The sequence below is a fragment of the Caenorhabditis briggsae genome (genome assembly GCF_000004555.2).
Source record: "Caenorhabditis briggsae complete genome, chrIII, whole genome shotgun sequence".
NCBI lineage: Eukaryota > Metazoa > Nematoda > Chromadorea > Rhabditida > Rhabditidae > Caenorhabditis > Caenorhabditis briggsae.
Genome location: NC_013490.2, coordinates 11824789 through 11842598, shown reverse-complemented (window position 1 = coordinate 11842598; position 17810 = coordinate 11824789). Strand labels below are relative to the sequence as shown.

General features: G+C 35.4%; 3 protein-coding genes across 3 annotated transcripts in view; 1 reads left to right on the top strand and 2 right to left on the bottom strand.

The window, feature by feature from the left end:
• Cbr-cup-5 overlaps positions 1-3980 on the top strand; it is a gene marked incomplete at both ends in the record, with an annotated part of 10229 nt that extends 6249 nt beyond the window's left edge. Inside the window, 5 exons of the mRNA XM_045244484.1 lie at positions 459-686; positions 909-1010; positions 2604-2742; positions 3219-3313; positions 3939-3980. Coding sequence (XP_045093939.1) covers positions 459-686; positions 909-1010; positions 2604-2742; positions 3219-3313; positions 3939-3980 — 606 coding nt within the window. The remainder of the gene's footprint in view (positions 1-458; positions 687-908; positions 1011-2603; positions 2743-3218; positions 3314-3938) is intronic.
• A 1069-nt stretch (positions 3981-5049) lies between these two features.
• On the bottom strand, positions 5050-9408 carry CBG09147 (the record flags this gene model as incomplete). The annotated part of the gene is made up of 4 exons (XM_002642548.1): positions 5050-5635; positions 6813-7177; positions 8472-8754; positions 9326-9408. Coding segments are annotated over 4 exons (1317 nt in total), but the record flags the coding sequence as incomplete, so codon positions are not given.
• Positions 9409-9752: 344 nt separating this feature from the next.
• On the bottom strand, positions 9753-15879 carry CBG09146 (the record flags this gene model as incomplete). Its single annotated transcript, XM_045244483.1, has 9 exons — positions 9753-10021; positions 11549-11642; positions 11917-11997; positions 12320-12700; positions 13486-13668; positions 13718-13868; positions 15008-15372; positions 15395-15659; positions 15710-15879. The coding sequence occupies 9 exons, from the start codon at positions 15877-15879 to the stop codon at positions 9753-9755; spliced, it is 1959 nt and encodes a 652-aa protein (XP_045093938.1).
• Between the last annotated feature and the right edge of the window lie 1931 nt (positions 15880-17810).

Genomic DNA, 17810 nt, shown 5'->3' with positions numbered 1-17810 from the left:
TCGAAAAAAATACAAAAGGGTCCCCCTTATGTGTTCTTTGAAATTTTCAAAACTTGTGGAATGACAGACCCGCCGGGCCGGGCATCCGAAATTCGGGAAAAAGCCCGGCCCGGCCCGGCCCGTTACAAGTATGGTTTAATTGGTTGGAAAATATTGATTTTTAAAAATGTTATGAGCTATTGTCCACAGGATCTATGTCTGTCTGTTTTTGACCAGTTTGCTAGTACCGTATAACCTGTATTAGAAGGACCATCCGGAGGTACCGTGGAGCAATAGAACGACCGATCGGGTCTTACGGTATTACGGTGTAACGGTATTGCGGTATTACGGCATTACGGTTACGATAAGGATATGTATGCTCAATAGAACATTTCAAAAGCGAAATTTCAAAAATCACGAAGCATGAAACCGCCGCGAAAAAAGTCATATACACAAGATCAAAATGTTTATCTTTCCAGATCCTAATCCTCACACTCAAACGCTCGGCGCCGAACATCATGCGATTCATGACATGTGCCATTGTGCTCTACGCCGGGTTCCTCATCGCCGGTTGGGTCATCATTGGTCCCTACAGTATGAAGTTCCGCACGTTATCCGAGTCGTCAGAAGCACTATTCTCACTTCTGAACGGTGACGATATGTTCGCCACGTTTTATACGATTAATGATTCGAATACGGTTATCAAGGTAAGGAATTACTGTTGCTTCGATTTTTGCAATTTTTTTCACAAAAAAATCGGCCAAACTACAGTAATCAGTGTGATATAAAAAGGACTTGCTCCTTTGATTACTGTAGTTGAGCTGAGCAATGATTGAAGATACTGTAGTCGAGCTGCAGTAGCTTTACTCTAAAAATCGGGCAAACTACAGTAATCAGAGGCGCAAATATCGAAAAATCCCGATTTTCAGGTATTCGGAACTGTGTATATCTACCTCTTCGTGTCACTATTCATCTATGTAGTACTATCACTGTTCATTGCTATCATCATGGACGCCTATGAAGTTGTCAAGGTAATTGGAAATTTTCAGAAGGCGTGGATTTTTAGAAGACGTCAAAAATGAGGATAAATAGACAGAGAAACAGAATTTAGTAGAAGACGTCGGCGATTCAGAAGACGTCAAAAATGAGGATAAATAGAGAGCGAAAGATGATGTTTAATTATTCTGTGTGAGCAGGCGTCTAAAGTGTTTTCTCTCGCTCCACGACAACGTCATCTGATACACGAAGAGAGACATTTTCCATAGGCGAAATAACACCCAAAAAATGGCATGTTGTTTATAATTTAACGGAATTTTCGAATTTTTGAAAAATCACAAACTACAAAGATCATGAGCAAAAATTGCTGTAAATTTTTAAAATTAAAATTTTGAGATTTTCGGGAATTTTGGAGAATTAAAAAAAAAAAATTTTTTTTTGAAATTTTCGATTTTTTGAATTGTTTCGAAATTTCATAACTATTTCATACAAAGATCCCGAGCAATTAGCTAGCCAAAAATGAGGAAATTTCGAAAAATGAAAATATTATTATTTTTTGGATTTTGACACTAATGAGCCTCCTCATGATTAGCTATCTAATCAGGTTCTCCTCGTGATATTAGGTTTTTTTGTTTTTGTGAATTTTTGAAATAAAAAATTATAGTTTGGTTTTTCAAAATTTCAGATTTTTGAAGAAAAAAATTTGCTCTAAAATATCAAAAAATTTAATTTTTTTTTCGAATTTTCCGGAAAATTCAAAATTTCTCCGAATTTTTGATTTTTAAATTTTCGATTTTTTTTCCCGGAAAATTCTGAGAAATCGGAAAATTATTTTTGAATTATTCGATTTTTGAAAAAATGCGAAAAATCGAAATTTCCAATTTTTCGATAATTGGAAACTTTTTTGTTCAAAAAAAAAACCTTAAAATTTGAAATCTTGAAATCCGAAAAAAAATTTTCCAGTGCATTAAAAAAAATTGATTTTTGAAAATTGCGAATTTGTTCTAAAAAATCTGAAAATCTCAAATTTCGGTTTTTTTTTGAAAAATTTTTTTCGATTTTCGGAAAAAACTGAAATTTTGGATTTTTGAATTATTTCAGTTTTTCAGTGCATATTGTGAAAAAATTGAAAAATTCAAAATTTTGAAAATTCAAGACTTTGGGGTTTTGGTGAATAATGAAATTCAAAAAATCTGAAATTTAACAAAACAACTTTTTCTTAAATTTGAAAATTCAACAATTTTTCAATTTTTAAAGCAAATTTTAATATTGTTTTTCAAATCGAAAATCTAAGAATCCAGGAATATTAGACTCGGAATGCTGAAAATCCAAAAAAAAATCCCATTTTCCTTTTTTTTTCTGGTCGGAGCCTGATAGTGAGTGTACTGCTTTTTTGGTAAAGTAATTGAAAATTGTGATTTTCTGGATATTTAGAAAAAAAAAATCTAAGAATCTAAGAAGCTAAGAATATAAGAATCTAAGAATCTAAGAAGCTAAGAATCTAAGAATCTAAGAATCTAAGAAGCTAAGAATCTAAGAATCTAAGAATCTAAGAAGCTAAGAATATAAGAATCTAAGAATCTAAGAATCTCGAAATCTCAAAATCTTAAAAATCCCAATTCTTCCAGGACCGCTACTCAGACGGCTTGCGTTCAATGGAGAAGCGTGGCTGTCTTCACGATTTCCTCGAAATGATTCCACCGCCGTCGGAACTCGGCTCCCCGACCACTCGATCCACCTACGCACCGTCGAATCTGCTGAATCTGGGTCGGTGCGTGCCTGTTGCATTGTCACGAAATTGCTCTTTTTTAGCTTCTTTTTAATTGTCTTTTTTCTCTCTGCACTCTCTTAATTTCTCATGTTATTTTGCACGTCTCACTTGGTTACTGTAGCTGTGATATGGTCGTCGTGGTGGTGGACATCCGGACAAACAGACAAGTGGAAAAATACAAAGAAAAAAATCCGGAAAATTGGTCCAGGAAACTTCTAGAAGAGTCTTAAAGATTCCTGGATTCTTAGATTCTTATTCTTAGATTCTTAGATTCTTAGATTCTTGGCTTCTAGAACCTTCTAGAAGCAATTGGACATCCGGACAAACAGTCCCAAAATTTTCAAAAATTAAAAAAAAAATCCGAAAAATAACAAAATTCTCTAAATGTCTCTGCACCTAATGCATTGCATCTCTATGTCATTTTTTTGAATTTTCATTTTATTATTTCATTTTTTTGAGTTTTCATTTTCAGCGGCTGGCAACGACTCGAGTAGAGCACTTCGCGCTCTCAACGCCATCGACAATGCTCGCGACTGGCTAAGCAGTCTAAGAGACGGAACAAGGCAAGTGCGCTCTGTTGAGAATCTTGTTTTTTGTTTTTTGAAAATTGAATTTTAACCGGGCCGAATTCTAATCAATTTTAACCTCTAATCAGAAATCGTGAAAAAAATTTTCCAAAAATCGATTTTTGCAGGTTCTAATCATTTTCCAATCCACTGAACGAAAATTTTTCATGGCCATTTTAAAATGATGGCCTAGAAATCCAAAATCAGAAAAAATTAGGCCATGACGTGGATGGTTTTGAAGAGCAGGATTTGACGGTTCCAAATTAGTTTTCAGATTTCAAAAATCTTGATTTTGAAGCGATTTATGAATGCGGCCTAGTTTTGGTTTTCTAGGCCACCAACATCAAATTGGGTATAACTCGCTTCAGAATCATTATATTTGAAATTTGACAGCTGGGTTAGATTCGCCACAACCTGTGCTTTCCAACCACATGCAACATGATCTAGTTTTTACAAAATTCGGGTTTCTAGGCCATCACTGTTTTTCGAAAATTAAAAATTAGATCTTTTCAAGAATTTTTTTTAAAAAATTTTGATTGTAACCGAAAAAATGGCCGAATTCTAATCAATTTCAATCTCTAATCAGAAAATGTGAAAAAAAATTTCCAAAAAATCGAAATTTGCAGGTTCCAATCATTTTCCAATCCACTGAACGACTCGCTCGATGAGCTCCCATCATCTCAAAACAATGAAACAACGCAACCATCAAATGTATAGTAGTAGAAATTCTTGATTTTTAGATTTTTTTATCAATTTTTACCAAAATTTCTCTTTTTTTCCTGCAAAAATCTTTTTTGTCTGTATTTTGAACATTTTCCTGAAAAACCAAAGATTCGTTTCTTCTCAAATTCCTCTTTCCTACTTTACATATTTTCAATTTCTACTTATTTATGTTGTCATGTATGGTGCTATGTACTTTTTCTTGTGATATTATGTTTTCTCTATGTGATTTTTGAAATTTTCAAATTGAAATATAAAGTGTTTATTTGATGGTTGGAAATCACGAATTGTGACATATATGAACCAATTTTCAGATTGTCGAAATAATGATTTTGAAGCGAGTGATTGCTGCTTGAAGTTGGTGGCCTAGAAACCCAAATTTTGCAGAACCTAGGCCATGTCTTATATGATTGAAGAGCACAGGTTTTGGCGAACCTAACCCATTTTTTAAGTTTCAGAAATCATGACTTTGAAGCGAGTTACACCCATTTTAGTTTGGTGGCCTAGAAACCCAAATTATAAAAAAACTAGGCCATGTTGCATATGCTTGGAAAACACTAGTTGTGACGAACCTAATTCTGTTTTTTAATTTTGAAAATATTGATTCTGAAGCGAGTTATACCCATTTCAAGTTTGGTGGCCTAGGAATCCAAAACTAGGCCTCATTCATAACTCGCTTCAAAATCGAGATTTTTGAAATCTGAAAACTGATTTGGAATTGTTTAAGCCTGTTCTTAAAAACTGTATATACCGGAGCCTAGTTTTCCCTGAGTTGAATTTCTAGGCCACCACATCAAAATGGGTATAACACGCTTCAAAATCTTTTTCTTTTTTTTGAAATCTGAAAAGTGATTTAGAATTCTCTAATCCTGTTCTTCAAAACAACATATAACATGGCCTAGTATTTTAGATTTTGGATTTCTAGGCCATCATCTTAAAATGGTCATAATTCGCTTTAAAATGAAGATTTTTTGAATCCTGAAAAAAACCCAACACCCAAAAAAAACAATCATTTATTCACTCAATATTATCAAACGAAAAGTCCCACACTCGATTCTTCTCCTCAATCACCTGCTCCACTTTCGGAGATTCCGGGACGAAAGCGACCATCTGAATGCCCAGCTCATCGTCCACTTTCAAAACGCATCCAGCGTTTTTATACAAGTTACAGTACATTGGCGCCGAGAAAATCGTAATCAGTTTCTTTCCACTAACAACCCAATAACCATCGAAACACATTTGATGAGCTCGGACGATGAGTTCGACGTCAAGTCTCGCACAAACATCATCAATCACATTGGTGCCAAAAACGAATCCCGAGCCACGTGCACTGGTTTTCCATTCGAAGACCGCTGGATCTGGGTCAGCCCAAAGCATATCATTGACGATTCCACGGAATGGGTTTCGAATTGGTTTTGGGTGATTTCGAAGGTCGTCTAGGGTTATGAGAGATGGTGAAAGACCTCCATGCATGCAAAGGATCTTTGTGGCAATTAGAGCAGAGATGGGGAGGTTGTTGAAGCAACGCTGAAAGTTTAGAGCTTTTCTTGTAGTGCATGTTTGCGTGGTAGTGTTTATATATTTTTCTATGGTACCATATACCCTGCATCCCTTTCATTTTTCTACCGTACCATATCGTGCCTAGCTACCGTAGAACCTGTAATTGGAAGGTCCCTAAACTTTGACTTTATTTATCTTGCTTCCTGTGAAAGATATCAAAAAGTAATCAATTGATGAAATATTTCTTATATTATGATGAACATTTTATCAGTTGACAACTTTTTGAAATCTTCTACATGAACCGAGTTAAGTTAGCTCACAGTTAGAAACCGTTCAAACTCAGGCACGACTGAAGGGCACCCTGAACTTTGACCAAATTTATCTCGCATTCTGAAAGAGGTATCAAAAAGTCATCAACTGACAAAATGTTTGTCTTAATATCAGCAACATTTTGTTAGTGGACCAATATGAAATATCTCTTACAGGATCCGAGATAAATCGGCTCGAAGTCAAAAAACAGTTCAAGTTCAGGCGCGACTGAAGAGTACCCTAAACTTTGACCTAATTTATTTCACTTCCTGTAAGAAATATCAAAAAGCGATCAACTGACAAAAATTATCTCTAGTTATGATAAACGTTTATTAACTGACCACTTTCTGATATCTCTCATAAGAAGCAAGATAAAGTGGGTCAAAGTTAGGAAACCCCTTTTTACAGGTTTCAGATTGGCTAGAACAGTATCTGGGATTACGGTAGCTATGGTCGCTAGTAAATCACATTTCACAAAACAAATTCGACTGAAATTTCAATTTTTTCGCTTCAATTTCTTCATTTTGAAATTTTTTCGGATTTCCGGTTAATACTTTAAAATTTGAAAATTTTGCAAATTTTGAAAAAGTAATTCCAACCTTTGTAAATTTTATGAAATCTTAAATTTTTTGTACCAAACTGCTCTTTTTGTTTTTTGGTAATTTTTTTCGGATCTTTTTCAATCAAATGTTCGAATTTTTGACAAAAAATTCTACAGATCCTTAAGCTTTTAGATAGAAATTCTGAAAATTAGAAATTCGAAAATTCGAAAATTCAGAAATAAGTTTATTCTGAAATTCGAAAGTTTTAATACTTGAGAAAATCTGTAATTCAAAAAGTGAAACAGTCAAAAATTCCGAAATTCAGAAACTCGGAAATTCAAATATTCAGAAGTTCAGAAATTCAGACATATTTCAGATAATTAAGAAAAAACGCCAACCTGAAACATCGCCCAAATCTCCTCTCCATACTTTGGTATCGATTGCAGACACTCATCATAGAATCCATATTTCTTATTGACTCTGGCTATCTCATGATTACCGCGTAGCAAAACAATGTGCTCCGGATAGCATATTTTATAAGTGAACAGCAACATAATACACTCTAAACTCATCATTCCACGATCCACATAGTCGCCTGTGAAGACGTAAACGGTTTCAGGAGGACGACCCAATAGAATGAACATATTGATGAGATCGTTGTATTGTCCGTGGAGATCACCAACCACTACACACGGTGGATCTATATCGACTAGGGCTTTCTCGGAGGAAAATATTGTTTGAGCCTCGTAGATTATGTTCTCGTATTCTTCTTTCGAGTAACGCATTTTGTGAACCTACAAGAACGATTTTTTCCGGAACGCGATTGAGCTACGCGGGTAAAAAATCTGCCGTCAAAATCGTTGACCCAATTTATCTCAGTTCCTGTGAAAGGTATCAAAAAGTCGTCAACTGATAAAATATATCTGATGATATGCTGAGTATTTTGTTAGTTGAATAATTGTTCATATCTTTGACAGGAGCCGAGATAAATTGGGTCAAAGTTAAAGGTATCTCCAGTTGCGAACTCGGCTTGCAGGGTCCCTGACTTTGACCCAGTTTTTCTCGCTTAATAAAAAAGATATCAAAAAGTTGTCAACTGATAAAATATTACTGATATCTTGATAAACATTTTGTTCGTTAACAATTTTTTGGTATCTATCACAGAAAGCGAGATAAATTGGGTCGAAGTTTAGAACCCTATTCGTCGAGTTCGCGACTGAAGGGTCCCTCAACTTTGACCCAATTTATCTCACTTCCTGTGAAAGATATCAAAAAGTGATCAACTGATAAAATATATGTGATAATATGCTAAATGTTTTGTTAGTTGATCACTTTTCGATATCTCTCACAGAAACCGAGATAAATCGGGTCAAATTTTAGGACCCTACTCGTCGAGTTTGCGACTACAGGGCATCCTGATCTTTGCACCAATTTATTTAGCTTCCTGTCAAAGTTATCAAAAGTCGTCCAACTGATAAAATATAGCCAATAATATGATAAGCATTTTGTTGGTTTACTCTTTTTGATATCTTTGACAGGAGCCGAGATGAATTGGGTCAAAGTTAAAGGTATCTCCAGTCGCGAACTCGGCCTGCAGGGTCCCTGACTTTGAGCCAGTTTTTCTCGCTTCATAAAAAAGATATCAAAAAGTTGTCAACTAACAAAATGTAGCTGATATTAAGATAAAAATGTTATCAGTTTACCACTTTCAGGTTTCTCTTACAGTAACCGAGATACATTGGGTCAAAGATGAGAGTGTGTGAGTCCCATTTGTTTTTGGATTTTCGTGAAATTCGAGGAATTGTTTCAGAATCGAGAATTTAGAAATGTTAAGATTTCGCAGAATTTTAAGAATCCAAAAAAGTTTTTTGCTGGATTTCTAAGATTTTCGGCCAAATTTCGATTTTTTGAAATTTTCCGAAGAAAGTTTTTTTTTCCTTTTTAATTTTTCAACATTATTCTTTTAATTCAAATAAATTTTGAGCGATAATTAACACAACATTTTCAAATAAAAGACTATGTGCAACTGCGTCCCAACAACAAAAAACCTAAAATTAGCAATAGAGCGCTCTTGCATCCCTATCTCACCCCATTCTGCAAATAATCGATATGATAATGCTTATTCGCAAACTCCACAAAATCAATCCGCTCCTGCGTTCGATTCTGTGCCGTCGTCTCCGATGCATGCGTCATTTTCCTTCGTCTCTCCGAATTCCGCGCCATTTTCTTCTGAAGGCGATTCTGAATCTCCACAGCCGCTTGAATTTCAGCATTATTTTTAATCGATATCGGACGTGTCAAGTCCTCCAGCCGAACCGTTTGCCGTTCCGACACCGGCTGCGTTTTCGCCATCGAATGCACCATTGATTTGCTGAATTTTGTGTGGCTTTTAAGTCGACTTCGCTCCATCGCACGCTTTTGTTCAGCGGAGCGCGGCGCGAAAAATTGAAAATTTTGTACTGGAAAACCGGTTTTCAGCGGTTTTTTATTCATTTTTCGTCTTTAAAAATTGTTTAACACACACACAAACACACACACATTTTAAGCACAAAATATTCAAAATGTTAGATTTTTAAAGAATTTCGTTCGTTAAATTGTTGAAAAAAAGCGTTTTCAGCGAATTTTTATCATTTTTTTCAAATTTTCGTATTTAAATATTGATTTTAGGCTAAAACACATGTTTTCAAGCTACTATCCGCTTAAAATCTCTTCCGGTCAAAAATATACCGCCAGTTTTCAAAATATGCTTAAAAATCGATATTCTATTTCATTTTTTTTGTCCGGAATAGCTGATTGTACATTTAAAATGTGTATTTGAGCCTGAAAAACAATGGAAAAAGAAAGAAATTCGCAAAAAATCGGTTTTTCGGCACAAAATTTTTCAAAAATTTCAACACCAAATTTGATGCAATCACGCCCCGCCGTATTTTCCTTAAAATTACTCTTTCATGATTCCACCCGGACGCTCATCCCTTTCATTTAGTATATTCGAAGTGTTTCTGATTCTTCTATTCATTGGAGACACCTTAAACGTTTAAAACTGTTCATGTTGCAAATGCGCTCCATTGGACAAACCGCCACTTGTCGCTCCTTTTTGACCGATCGCGCCGGTCGGGAGCGCGCCTCAACGGCCGCTTCTTGACGACTTCCATCGGCCATTTTGGTAGAAAATATTGACTTTTTCAAGTTTTAGTGTTGTGTGGATTGGCTGGAAATTCCACGGCCCACAAAAAATGAGGCCAAAAAGTGGCGAAAAGTTTTTTTTTCCGTAAAACAAACACCAGATGAAGACTACTGTACATTCAATAAATATCACATAATTACACCAATTAACCAATAACTCAAAAAAAAAAATCAATAAATTAATAATCATCCCATCGTTTTCAACTGCTCGCGGAGCTTCTCAATCGTCGTATCCAGATTCGCATGAACTCCGGCACGAAGATCCAGAAGTGCGTCATGAAGGTATTCAGCGTCACACAGGAATTCTTTGACGAGTCCCTTCGAAAGTGTCGCCGATTTTCCATCCGTCAGCCAGACGTCGTTAATCGATTGGAGCAGTTTTTTGACGACGTGGCCGGCGATTTTATCCAGAATCGCCGCGAAAATCGTGTCGTCGTCCGGGGCTTCGAGAACGTCTGGAAGAAGGAAAATAGCTATAAGAGGGCGGAGTCTTGGATCAAAAGAAGCGGGACTTGATTTTTAAATTAAAAAAAAAACCGGAATTTTTAGACAAAAATTGATCTTTGAGTTTTGGTGGTTTTTTTCCAAAAATTTCAAAAATTTTAATTCTGAAATCATTTATGGCCATTTCAGGATGATGGCCTAGAAATCCAAAATCAAGAAAACTAGCAGTTCCGAATCAAACTTCAGATTTCAAAAATATTTATTTTGAAGTCATTTGTGACAATTTTAAGATGGTGGCCTAAAAAACCAAAATCAGTAAGAACTAGGCCATGGTGTACGTGATCTTAAAGAGCAAACTCTGACAGTTTTAAATCAGTTTTCAGATTTCAAAAACATTGATTCTGAAGCGAGTTATGATCATTTCAAAGTTCGGAAAACCTGGCCTAGTTTTGAATTTCTAGGCCACCAAACTTAAAATGGGTAGAACTCGATTCAGAATCATTATTTTTGAAATCTATAAACAGGGTTAGGCTTGTCACAATCTGTGCTTTCGGATAATATGCAATATGGCCTAGTTCTTGCGAATTTGGGTTTCTAGGCCATCACATTCAATTTGACATAACTCGCTTCAAATTTAAAGAATTTTGGAAAATTTCAAATTATCAGGTTTCTGATTTCAAAAATCATTATTTTGAAGTCATTTGTCACAATTTTAAGATGGTGGCCTAAAAAACCAAAATCAGGAAAAACTAGGCCATGATGTATATGGTTTTGAAGAAAGTGCTTTGACAGTTCTAAATCAATTTTCAGGTTTCAAAAAAATTGATTTCGAAGCGAGTCATGATCATTTCCAATTTGGGAAAATCTGGCCTAGTTTTGGATTCGGCCACCTAATTTGAAATGATCATGACCGCTTCAGAATCATTATTTTTGAATTCTGATATCGGGTTTAGGTTTGCCACAATGTGTGCTTTCCAATGATATTCAGCATGACCTAGTTTTTGTGTATTTGGGACTCTAGGCCATCACATTCAATTTGACATAACTCGCTTCAAATTTAAAGAATTTTACGAAATTTCAAATTATCAAGTTTCCGGTTTCAAAAATCATTATTCTGAAGTCATTTATAGCCATTAAGGAAGATGGCTCAGAAATCCAAAATCAGGAGAAACTAGGTCATGATGCATATGGTTTTGAGAACATACTCTGACAGTTCTAAATCAATTTTCAGCTTTCAAAAATATTGATTTCGAAGCGAGTTATGATCATTTCTAATCTGGGAAAATCTGGCCTAGTTTTGGATTCCTAGGCCACCTAATTTGAAATGATCATAACTTGCTTCAAAATCACTATTTTTGAAATCTAAAAACAGGATTAGGCTTGTCATAATCTGTGCTTTCGGATAATATGCAATATGGCCTAGTTTTTGCAAAATTTGGGTTTCTAGGCTATTGCTGATTTTCGACAATTTTTTTCGGTGCTTTTTCAGTGATTTTAGGGCAAAAAAGGGGACGTGGCCTATAAATCTCTCTAAATACCTTTATTCATATCCGCCACATGTGCCGTGAGCGCAATCTTGGTGCTCTCATTGGCCAGCGCCTCTTCCCAGAAGCGTAGAAGATGGAGAAGGTTCTGGAAAATTTAAATTTGAAAATTGGCGTGAAAGTTAAAATTCAGAAATTCAGAAAATAGGAAGTTCTGAAATTCAAAAATTCGAAATCTAGAAAATTCGGACTTTCAACAACTCATTACTTCCGAAACTCAGAAATTCCGAAATTTCGAAAATTCAGAAAATCGGAAACCCCAAAAATTCTTAGCATTTCAAAAATACCGAAAAAATCAGAAATTCAAAAAAAATGGCGGGAAATTTGAATTTTTGTCTAAAAAAAAGAAAAAATAAGCTCACTTGAGTCGCCGAGACAACGAAATCCTGTGGCGTTGGAAGCGCGGATTTCGGCATGTCGACGCTCTCCTTGTAGACTTCGCTCTGTAAAATTTTTTTAAAAAACATTATTTTAAGCTTTTAAAGCTCCGAAAAGCCCATTTTGAGTGATTTTTCGCTCTAGAAAATCTACCGTAATCTTAAAGGAACATGCTTCAAAGTGATAGGGCCTAGGCACGATATCGCCTCTTTTTCATATTTTTAATTTAATTTTCTGAGCAATCGAGATTTCAAGAATTTTGGGCGGTTTCAAGCCTGTAAAAAAATTATATTTTGAAGTTCTGAATTTTTTAAAGCTGAGCAATTTAAGTTTTTGAGTATCTTAAGTGATTAATAGCCAATTTTCAAGGTCTAAATGCTATCTAACCCCATGATTCGGCATTTTATCCGTCACAAATCGATGACTGGCTCGAATAGCGTCTTTCACCCTCTCATTCATCCATTTCTTCGCCTGTTTCAGCTCCTGCCCCGCCTTCTCATCCGTCTGCTCCTTATACTCATCCACAATCCCCGCCAACTGTCCAGACAGCGAAATCCGCTCCAAATACTCCTCGAGCTTCGTTTTCTGTGCCGAATGATCCTCCATTCGTCCCAAACGCATCGTGTAGTCCGTGAAAATCGGTTTTAGGATAGATATCATGTATTCACGACCGTCATCGTCAGAGTAGATTTCTAGAAGTTGATGGGAGATTTCACGGAGCAGATAGGCAAAGTTCTCGAGGCTTGTGGACACTTCGGCGACGGATCTCTGGAAAAATGGGCGAAATTGAGTGGGCGGAGCTTAGGAAATTTGAATTTTTGAAATTCGAAAATTCGAAAACTCAGAAATTGGGAAAACTAGAATTTCAAAAATTCCAAAATTCGAAATTTCTGGAATTCTGAAAACACGAAATTCGGAAAATTCGAAAGTTTAGAAATTTCAGAAACTCAGAAAATCGGAAACTTGAAAATTCAGGAAATCGGAAATTCAGAAAGTTGAAATTTTGGAAATTTGGAAAATTCAAAAATCGAAAATCCAGAATTTCAAAATTCCAAAATTCGAAATTTCTAAAATTCTGAAAACACGAAATTTGGAAAATTCGAAAACCGAAAATCCCGAGTTTCAAAAATTCCAAAATTCGAAATTTCTAAAATTCTGAAAACACGAAATTTGGAAAATTCGAAAATCGAAAATCCAGAATTTCAAAAATTCCAAAAATTCGGAATTCCAAAAATTCAAAAATACCTAGAAATCTGTAAATAGCTTCAATAATTTAAAATATCCGGATTTTTTTAAATTCGGAAATTCCGAAAAACCAAAACTTTAAAAAAATCGAAAAATCGAGAATTCTGAAATTCTGAGAATCTAAAAATCGGAAAATCAAAAATTCAAATTTAGTTTTGGATACTTTCAATTCTTTCAAAAATCTCTTAAAATCTTCAATTTTGCATCTTTTTCAATTTTCTTTTTCGGAATGTTTTTGTAGTTTGTAGTCTCCAATTTCAGGGAGAAAATAGTTATTTTCAGCCAAAAAATCGCAAAAAAAGACTCACAAAATTCAAGGGCGGCGGCTCAACCATACTCTTCAACTTCTCGCCCAACGGCTTTTTGGCGCTCTCCAGAAGCCCATCGACAATGATTCTCTCGATATTCTCAATGCATTCCTCATCATCTGCAACGCCTTCTGATGCGGTGTGGTTGGCTGCGTCAAACTCCTCATAGGCCTTGCTAACGATCTGGAAATTCGAAATTTCAGTTTTTTGAAATTTTTCTTCTGGAAATCACCGCTTTCAAGTCTGATAACAAGTCGTAATCAGTATAATTAGTCATAGATTGCTCAAAAATCGCTTCCAACGCTCCATTTTTAACGAAATTCTTCCAGGCGTCCAGAAGACGTGTAAAGGCTTCAGACTCGTCACAGTACTTGCAGAGGGATCTGAAAAAATAGGATTTTAAGCATACTTGTAATCCGGGCCTTTGCCGGGCCTTGGCGGGGCCTGCCATAATTTCTTTCAAAATCGATATTTTCGAACCAACTGAATTAGATATGATAGAGCTCCACGAGTACTACGAAAAGGTATTATTTGGAATACTGTATATTATCTATGAACAAAATTACAGATCATAAGTGGCTTTTCTCGCAGGGCCCGGCAGGCCAGGGCCGGGCCTGCTTTTTTTGTTCCTTTTGCTCTGTAACTCTGTTCATAGATAAGATACAGTATAATGATACCGTAGATAATATACATAGATAATATACAGTATAGCAGGCGCGACCCGGGCCTGCCGGGCCCTGCGAGAAAAGCCACTTTATGATCTGTAATTTTGTTCATAGATAATATACAGTATTCCAAATAATACCTTTTTGTAGTACTCGTGGAGCTCTATCATTTCTGATTGAGTTGGTTCGAAAATACAGATTCTGAAAGATGTTATGGCAGGGCCCGCGAAGGCTCGGCAAAGGCCCGGATTACATGTATGATTTTAAGTGAAAATTGAAGGATTTTAAGCTAAAAATACAAGAATTTTAGCTGAAAATACAGGATTTTAAGTTACAATTGAAGGATTTTAAGCTAAAAACACAGGATTTCCAGTCAAAAATACAAAATTTTTAGATAAAAATACAGTAATTATAGCTCAAAATATAAGATTTTTAGCTGAAACACATGATTTTCAGCTAAAAATACAAGAATTTATGCTTAAAATATTGGAATTTCTGCCGAAAATACAGGATTTTAATTCAAAACGAAAACATTTCAGCTAAAAATACAAAATTTTCAGCTAAAAATATAGAATTCTTAGCTAAAAATACAAGAATTTCTGCTTAAAATGAAGGAATTACTGCTGAAAATAGAGGATTTTTAACTAAAAATACAAGAATTTCAGCAAAAAACACAACAATTTTCTGCTTAAAATATAGGATTTTCAGCTAAAAATATAGGATTTTTAGCTAAAAATACAAGAATTTCTGCTTAAAGTATAGGAATTTCAGCTAAAAATACAGGATTTTTTCGCCAAAACTTTACGGGAAGATCGAGACTTTCAGGTTCAAATTCAATTTTTCGTATAAAAACTCACCCAATATGCGTTCTAAAGTGCTCAGCGGCTCTCGAAACGAACAAACTTCCGATTTCTTTCAGCGATTTCTTCTCCTCAACGCCAGAATGCTTAGTGAGAAGAGTGTTCAGCGATTGGTCGAAATGATGTTGATAAAGCCGGTAAAAGTCTGAAATTCCTCTTTTTGTGACTGTTTGTCCGGATGTCTTACCATTGACCGAATTCAACGTGGTAAACGCTTCAAAAATGTCATCTAGGCCACCAGCGGTATCAAATTTGACAGCAAATTCCGTTCCTTTCCAAGCCAGGTATCGATCCTTGGTTTTGTGATAAGCCTCGGTGTCGAATTTTGGCTTGGCGCCAAGCTTAAAAATTTCAAAAATTTTCTCGAATTCTTCGCTTTCAAACCTCCTTAATAATCTTCAAATTCTCGCCAATCGCCACCAGCGTCGGGAGCAACGAATCATCGATCGCCCGATCCTTGAGCTTCTCTGACTGCCCATCCTCCGAATCAAAAATCTGTCGGGCATCCAGAAGACGTGTCAGCTGCTTCAGATTCCGTTTCGCTGTGTCCAACTGCACCAGCTGCTCTTCGTGTGGCGCGTACGGCATTGTGCACTTGGACATGTTCTCCTGGAGGCAGGAAGAGAGGAGCGAGATCTCGTGGCCGATTCTGGAGAAGTTTTTTGAATTTTTTTCCAAATTTTTCAAGCTTTTTTCTACCTTGTTTCTACATGAACCATCTGCTTAAATGTGGTATGCATATTGGCATTCAATGAGTACAAATTGCGATTCAGCTGCTCGACAAGCTGCTTACAGGCTTCGCCACGTGGAATATCCGAGTAATCATCTATCGATTTTCGTTCAGCAGACCCATGATGATGTATTGTCATTTTTCAGCCAAAAAACCTAGTTTTCTGGAGAAAAATCTGGGTTTTCAGCGATAAATGTCCAAAACGTGGATGTCGATTTACGGTAAACAGCGCGCGCAAAGCGGAATTTCGGAGTGTCGTTAGTGGCGGGAAGCACAAAGATTCGAATTTAATAACCTCTTTTTTCTATTTGTTGCATTCAAAACGAAAAATTTATTGTGAAATAAAGCAGAATTCCATAAAAAAAGAAAGAGAATCAAACAAGTTAAATTTAAGCTTCAATTTTTCGCAGAATAACAACACTTTTGAGGATTTCTCCCATCAAATATTGAGACATATGGACCACAGCGATTATAGATAGGATTAAATAGACTAAACCGCCTGAAAATTTGAATTTTAAAATTGAATAAATCATTAAAAATAAATAAAAGCTCACCCCAAATGTACCAATGCGCGAAATCAGCGTCCAATGTGACCAGGATAAGGGTTAGAGCCGTTCCGATTTTCAGAACACAGCAAAATGAAATTAGGCTGAGAAGCAAAAGTGTCGAAAGATATCCCATTTTTAGTTTAATCGAAATTTTCGATTCTTTAGAAGAATAGTTGAAAATCATTTTTGAAATGCTGAAAATTCAAAAAAAATTGAAAAAAAACTCTGAAATTACTTAAAATTCATTCTTTCTTGAGAAATAAGATATTCTGAAATTTTCTAGAAATGACAAAATCCGAAACCTTCTCACTTTGAATTTTTGAATTTCCGAAATTTCGAAAAAAAAAAATTTTAGATTTTTGGAGTTTTCAGAAAATTCCAGAAAATAGAAGAAAACTTTTTTTTCAAAATTTCAGAAATTTTGAAAGTTCCAGAATTCCAGAAACTTGGAAAAAATATTTTAAAATTCTGAAAAATTGGAAAGCTCAGAGAAACCTCTTTTTTTCGTAAACTCTAAAAAATGCTGAAAACTTTGAAAACTTCCAGAACATCTGAATTTCTGATTTTCTGATTTTCCGGGTTTCTTATTTCCCGGATTTCTCGAATTCCGAATCTATGAATGTTGAATTTCTGAATTTCTGAATTTCTGAATTTCACAATTTCTGAATTATTGAATTTCTGATTTCTCGAATTTCTGAATTTTCGAATTACTGAATTTCTGAATTTCTGAATCTCTGAATTATTGAATTATTGAATTTCTGAATTTCTGAATTTCTGAATTTCTGAATTTCTGAGTTTCTGAATTTCACAATTTCTGCATTATCGAATTTCTCAACTTAAGAAATGCATAAATCCCAGAAATCCAAAAATTCAAAATTTTCAGAAATTCTGATATTCTGAAATTCTGAAAATCCAGAAATCAAAGAAATTCAGAAGTTTTAAAAAGTTCGAAAAGTGTTGAAAAGTTAAGAAATTTCGAAAAATTTCATTCTAGAACTCTGAAACTCGGATGTTGAAAAAATTTCAGAAACTCAAGATCAGAATTATACCAAATTTTGGAAAACCAACGTTCTCCCTAAAATTAAAAGACAGTTCAAAAAATCAAAAATTAATTTCCACCAATTTTCACAAAAAAAAACAAAAAAAAAACTAAAACCCTAGGCGGGGGTTGAACCAAAAACCGCCATCTTAACAGCCAACAATGTACACCACTAGACTATTAGTGCACAGTGGAAAATAGGAAGATAATGCAATTATAAAACATGTCACGCGTGAAAAAAAAATCAAATTTTGCTTTTCGAAAAATCACGTTTCTGAAAAATAAAATTTTTTGAAAAGTGGAAAAATGGAGCGAAGAGATAAGAATCTCCCAGGAGATTTCGTATATAAGGGAAGAGAGAAACAGTAAGAATCAGTCAGTTCTCCAGCTTCGGCTGGAGAGCTGGGGCTCTTGGAGCTTGGGCTGCTAGAGCCGGAGCTCAAGGAACCGGTGCTCTGGGAGCCAGAGCTCTGGGAGCCGGAG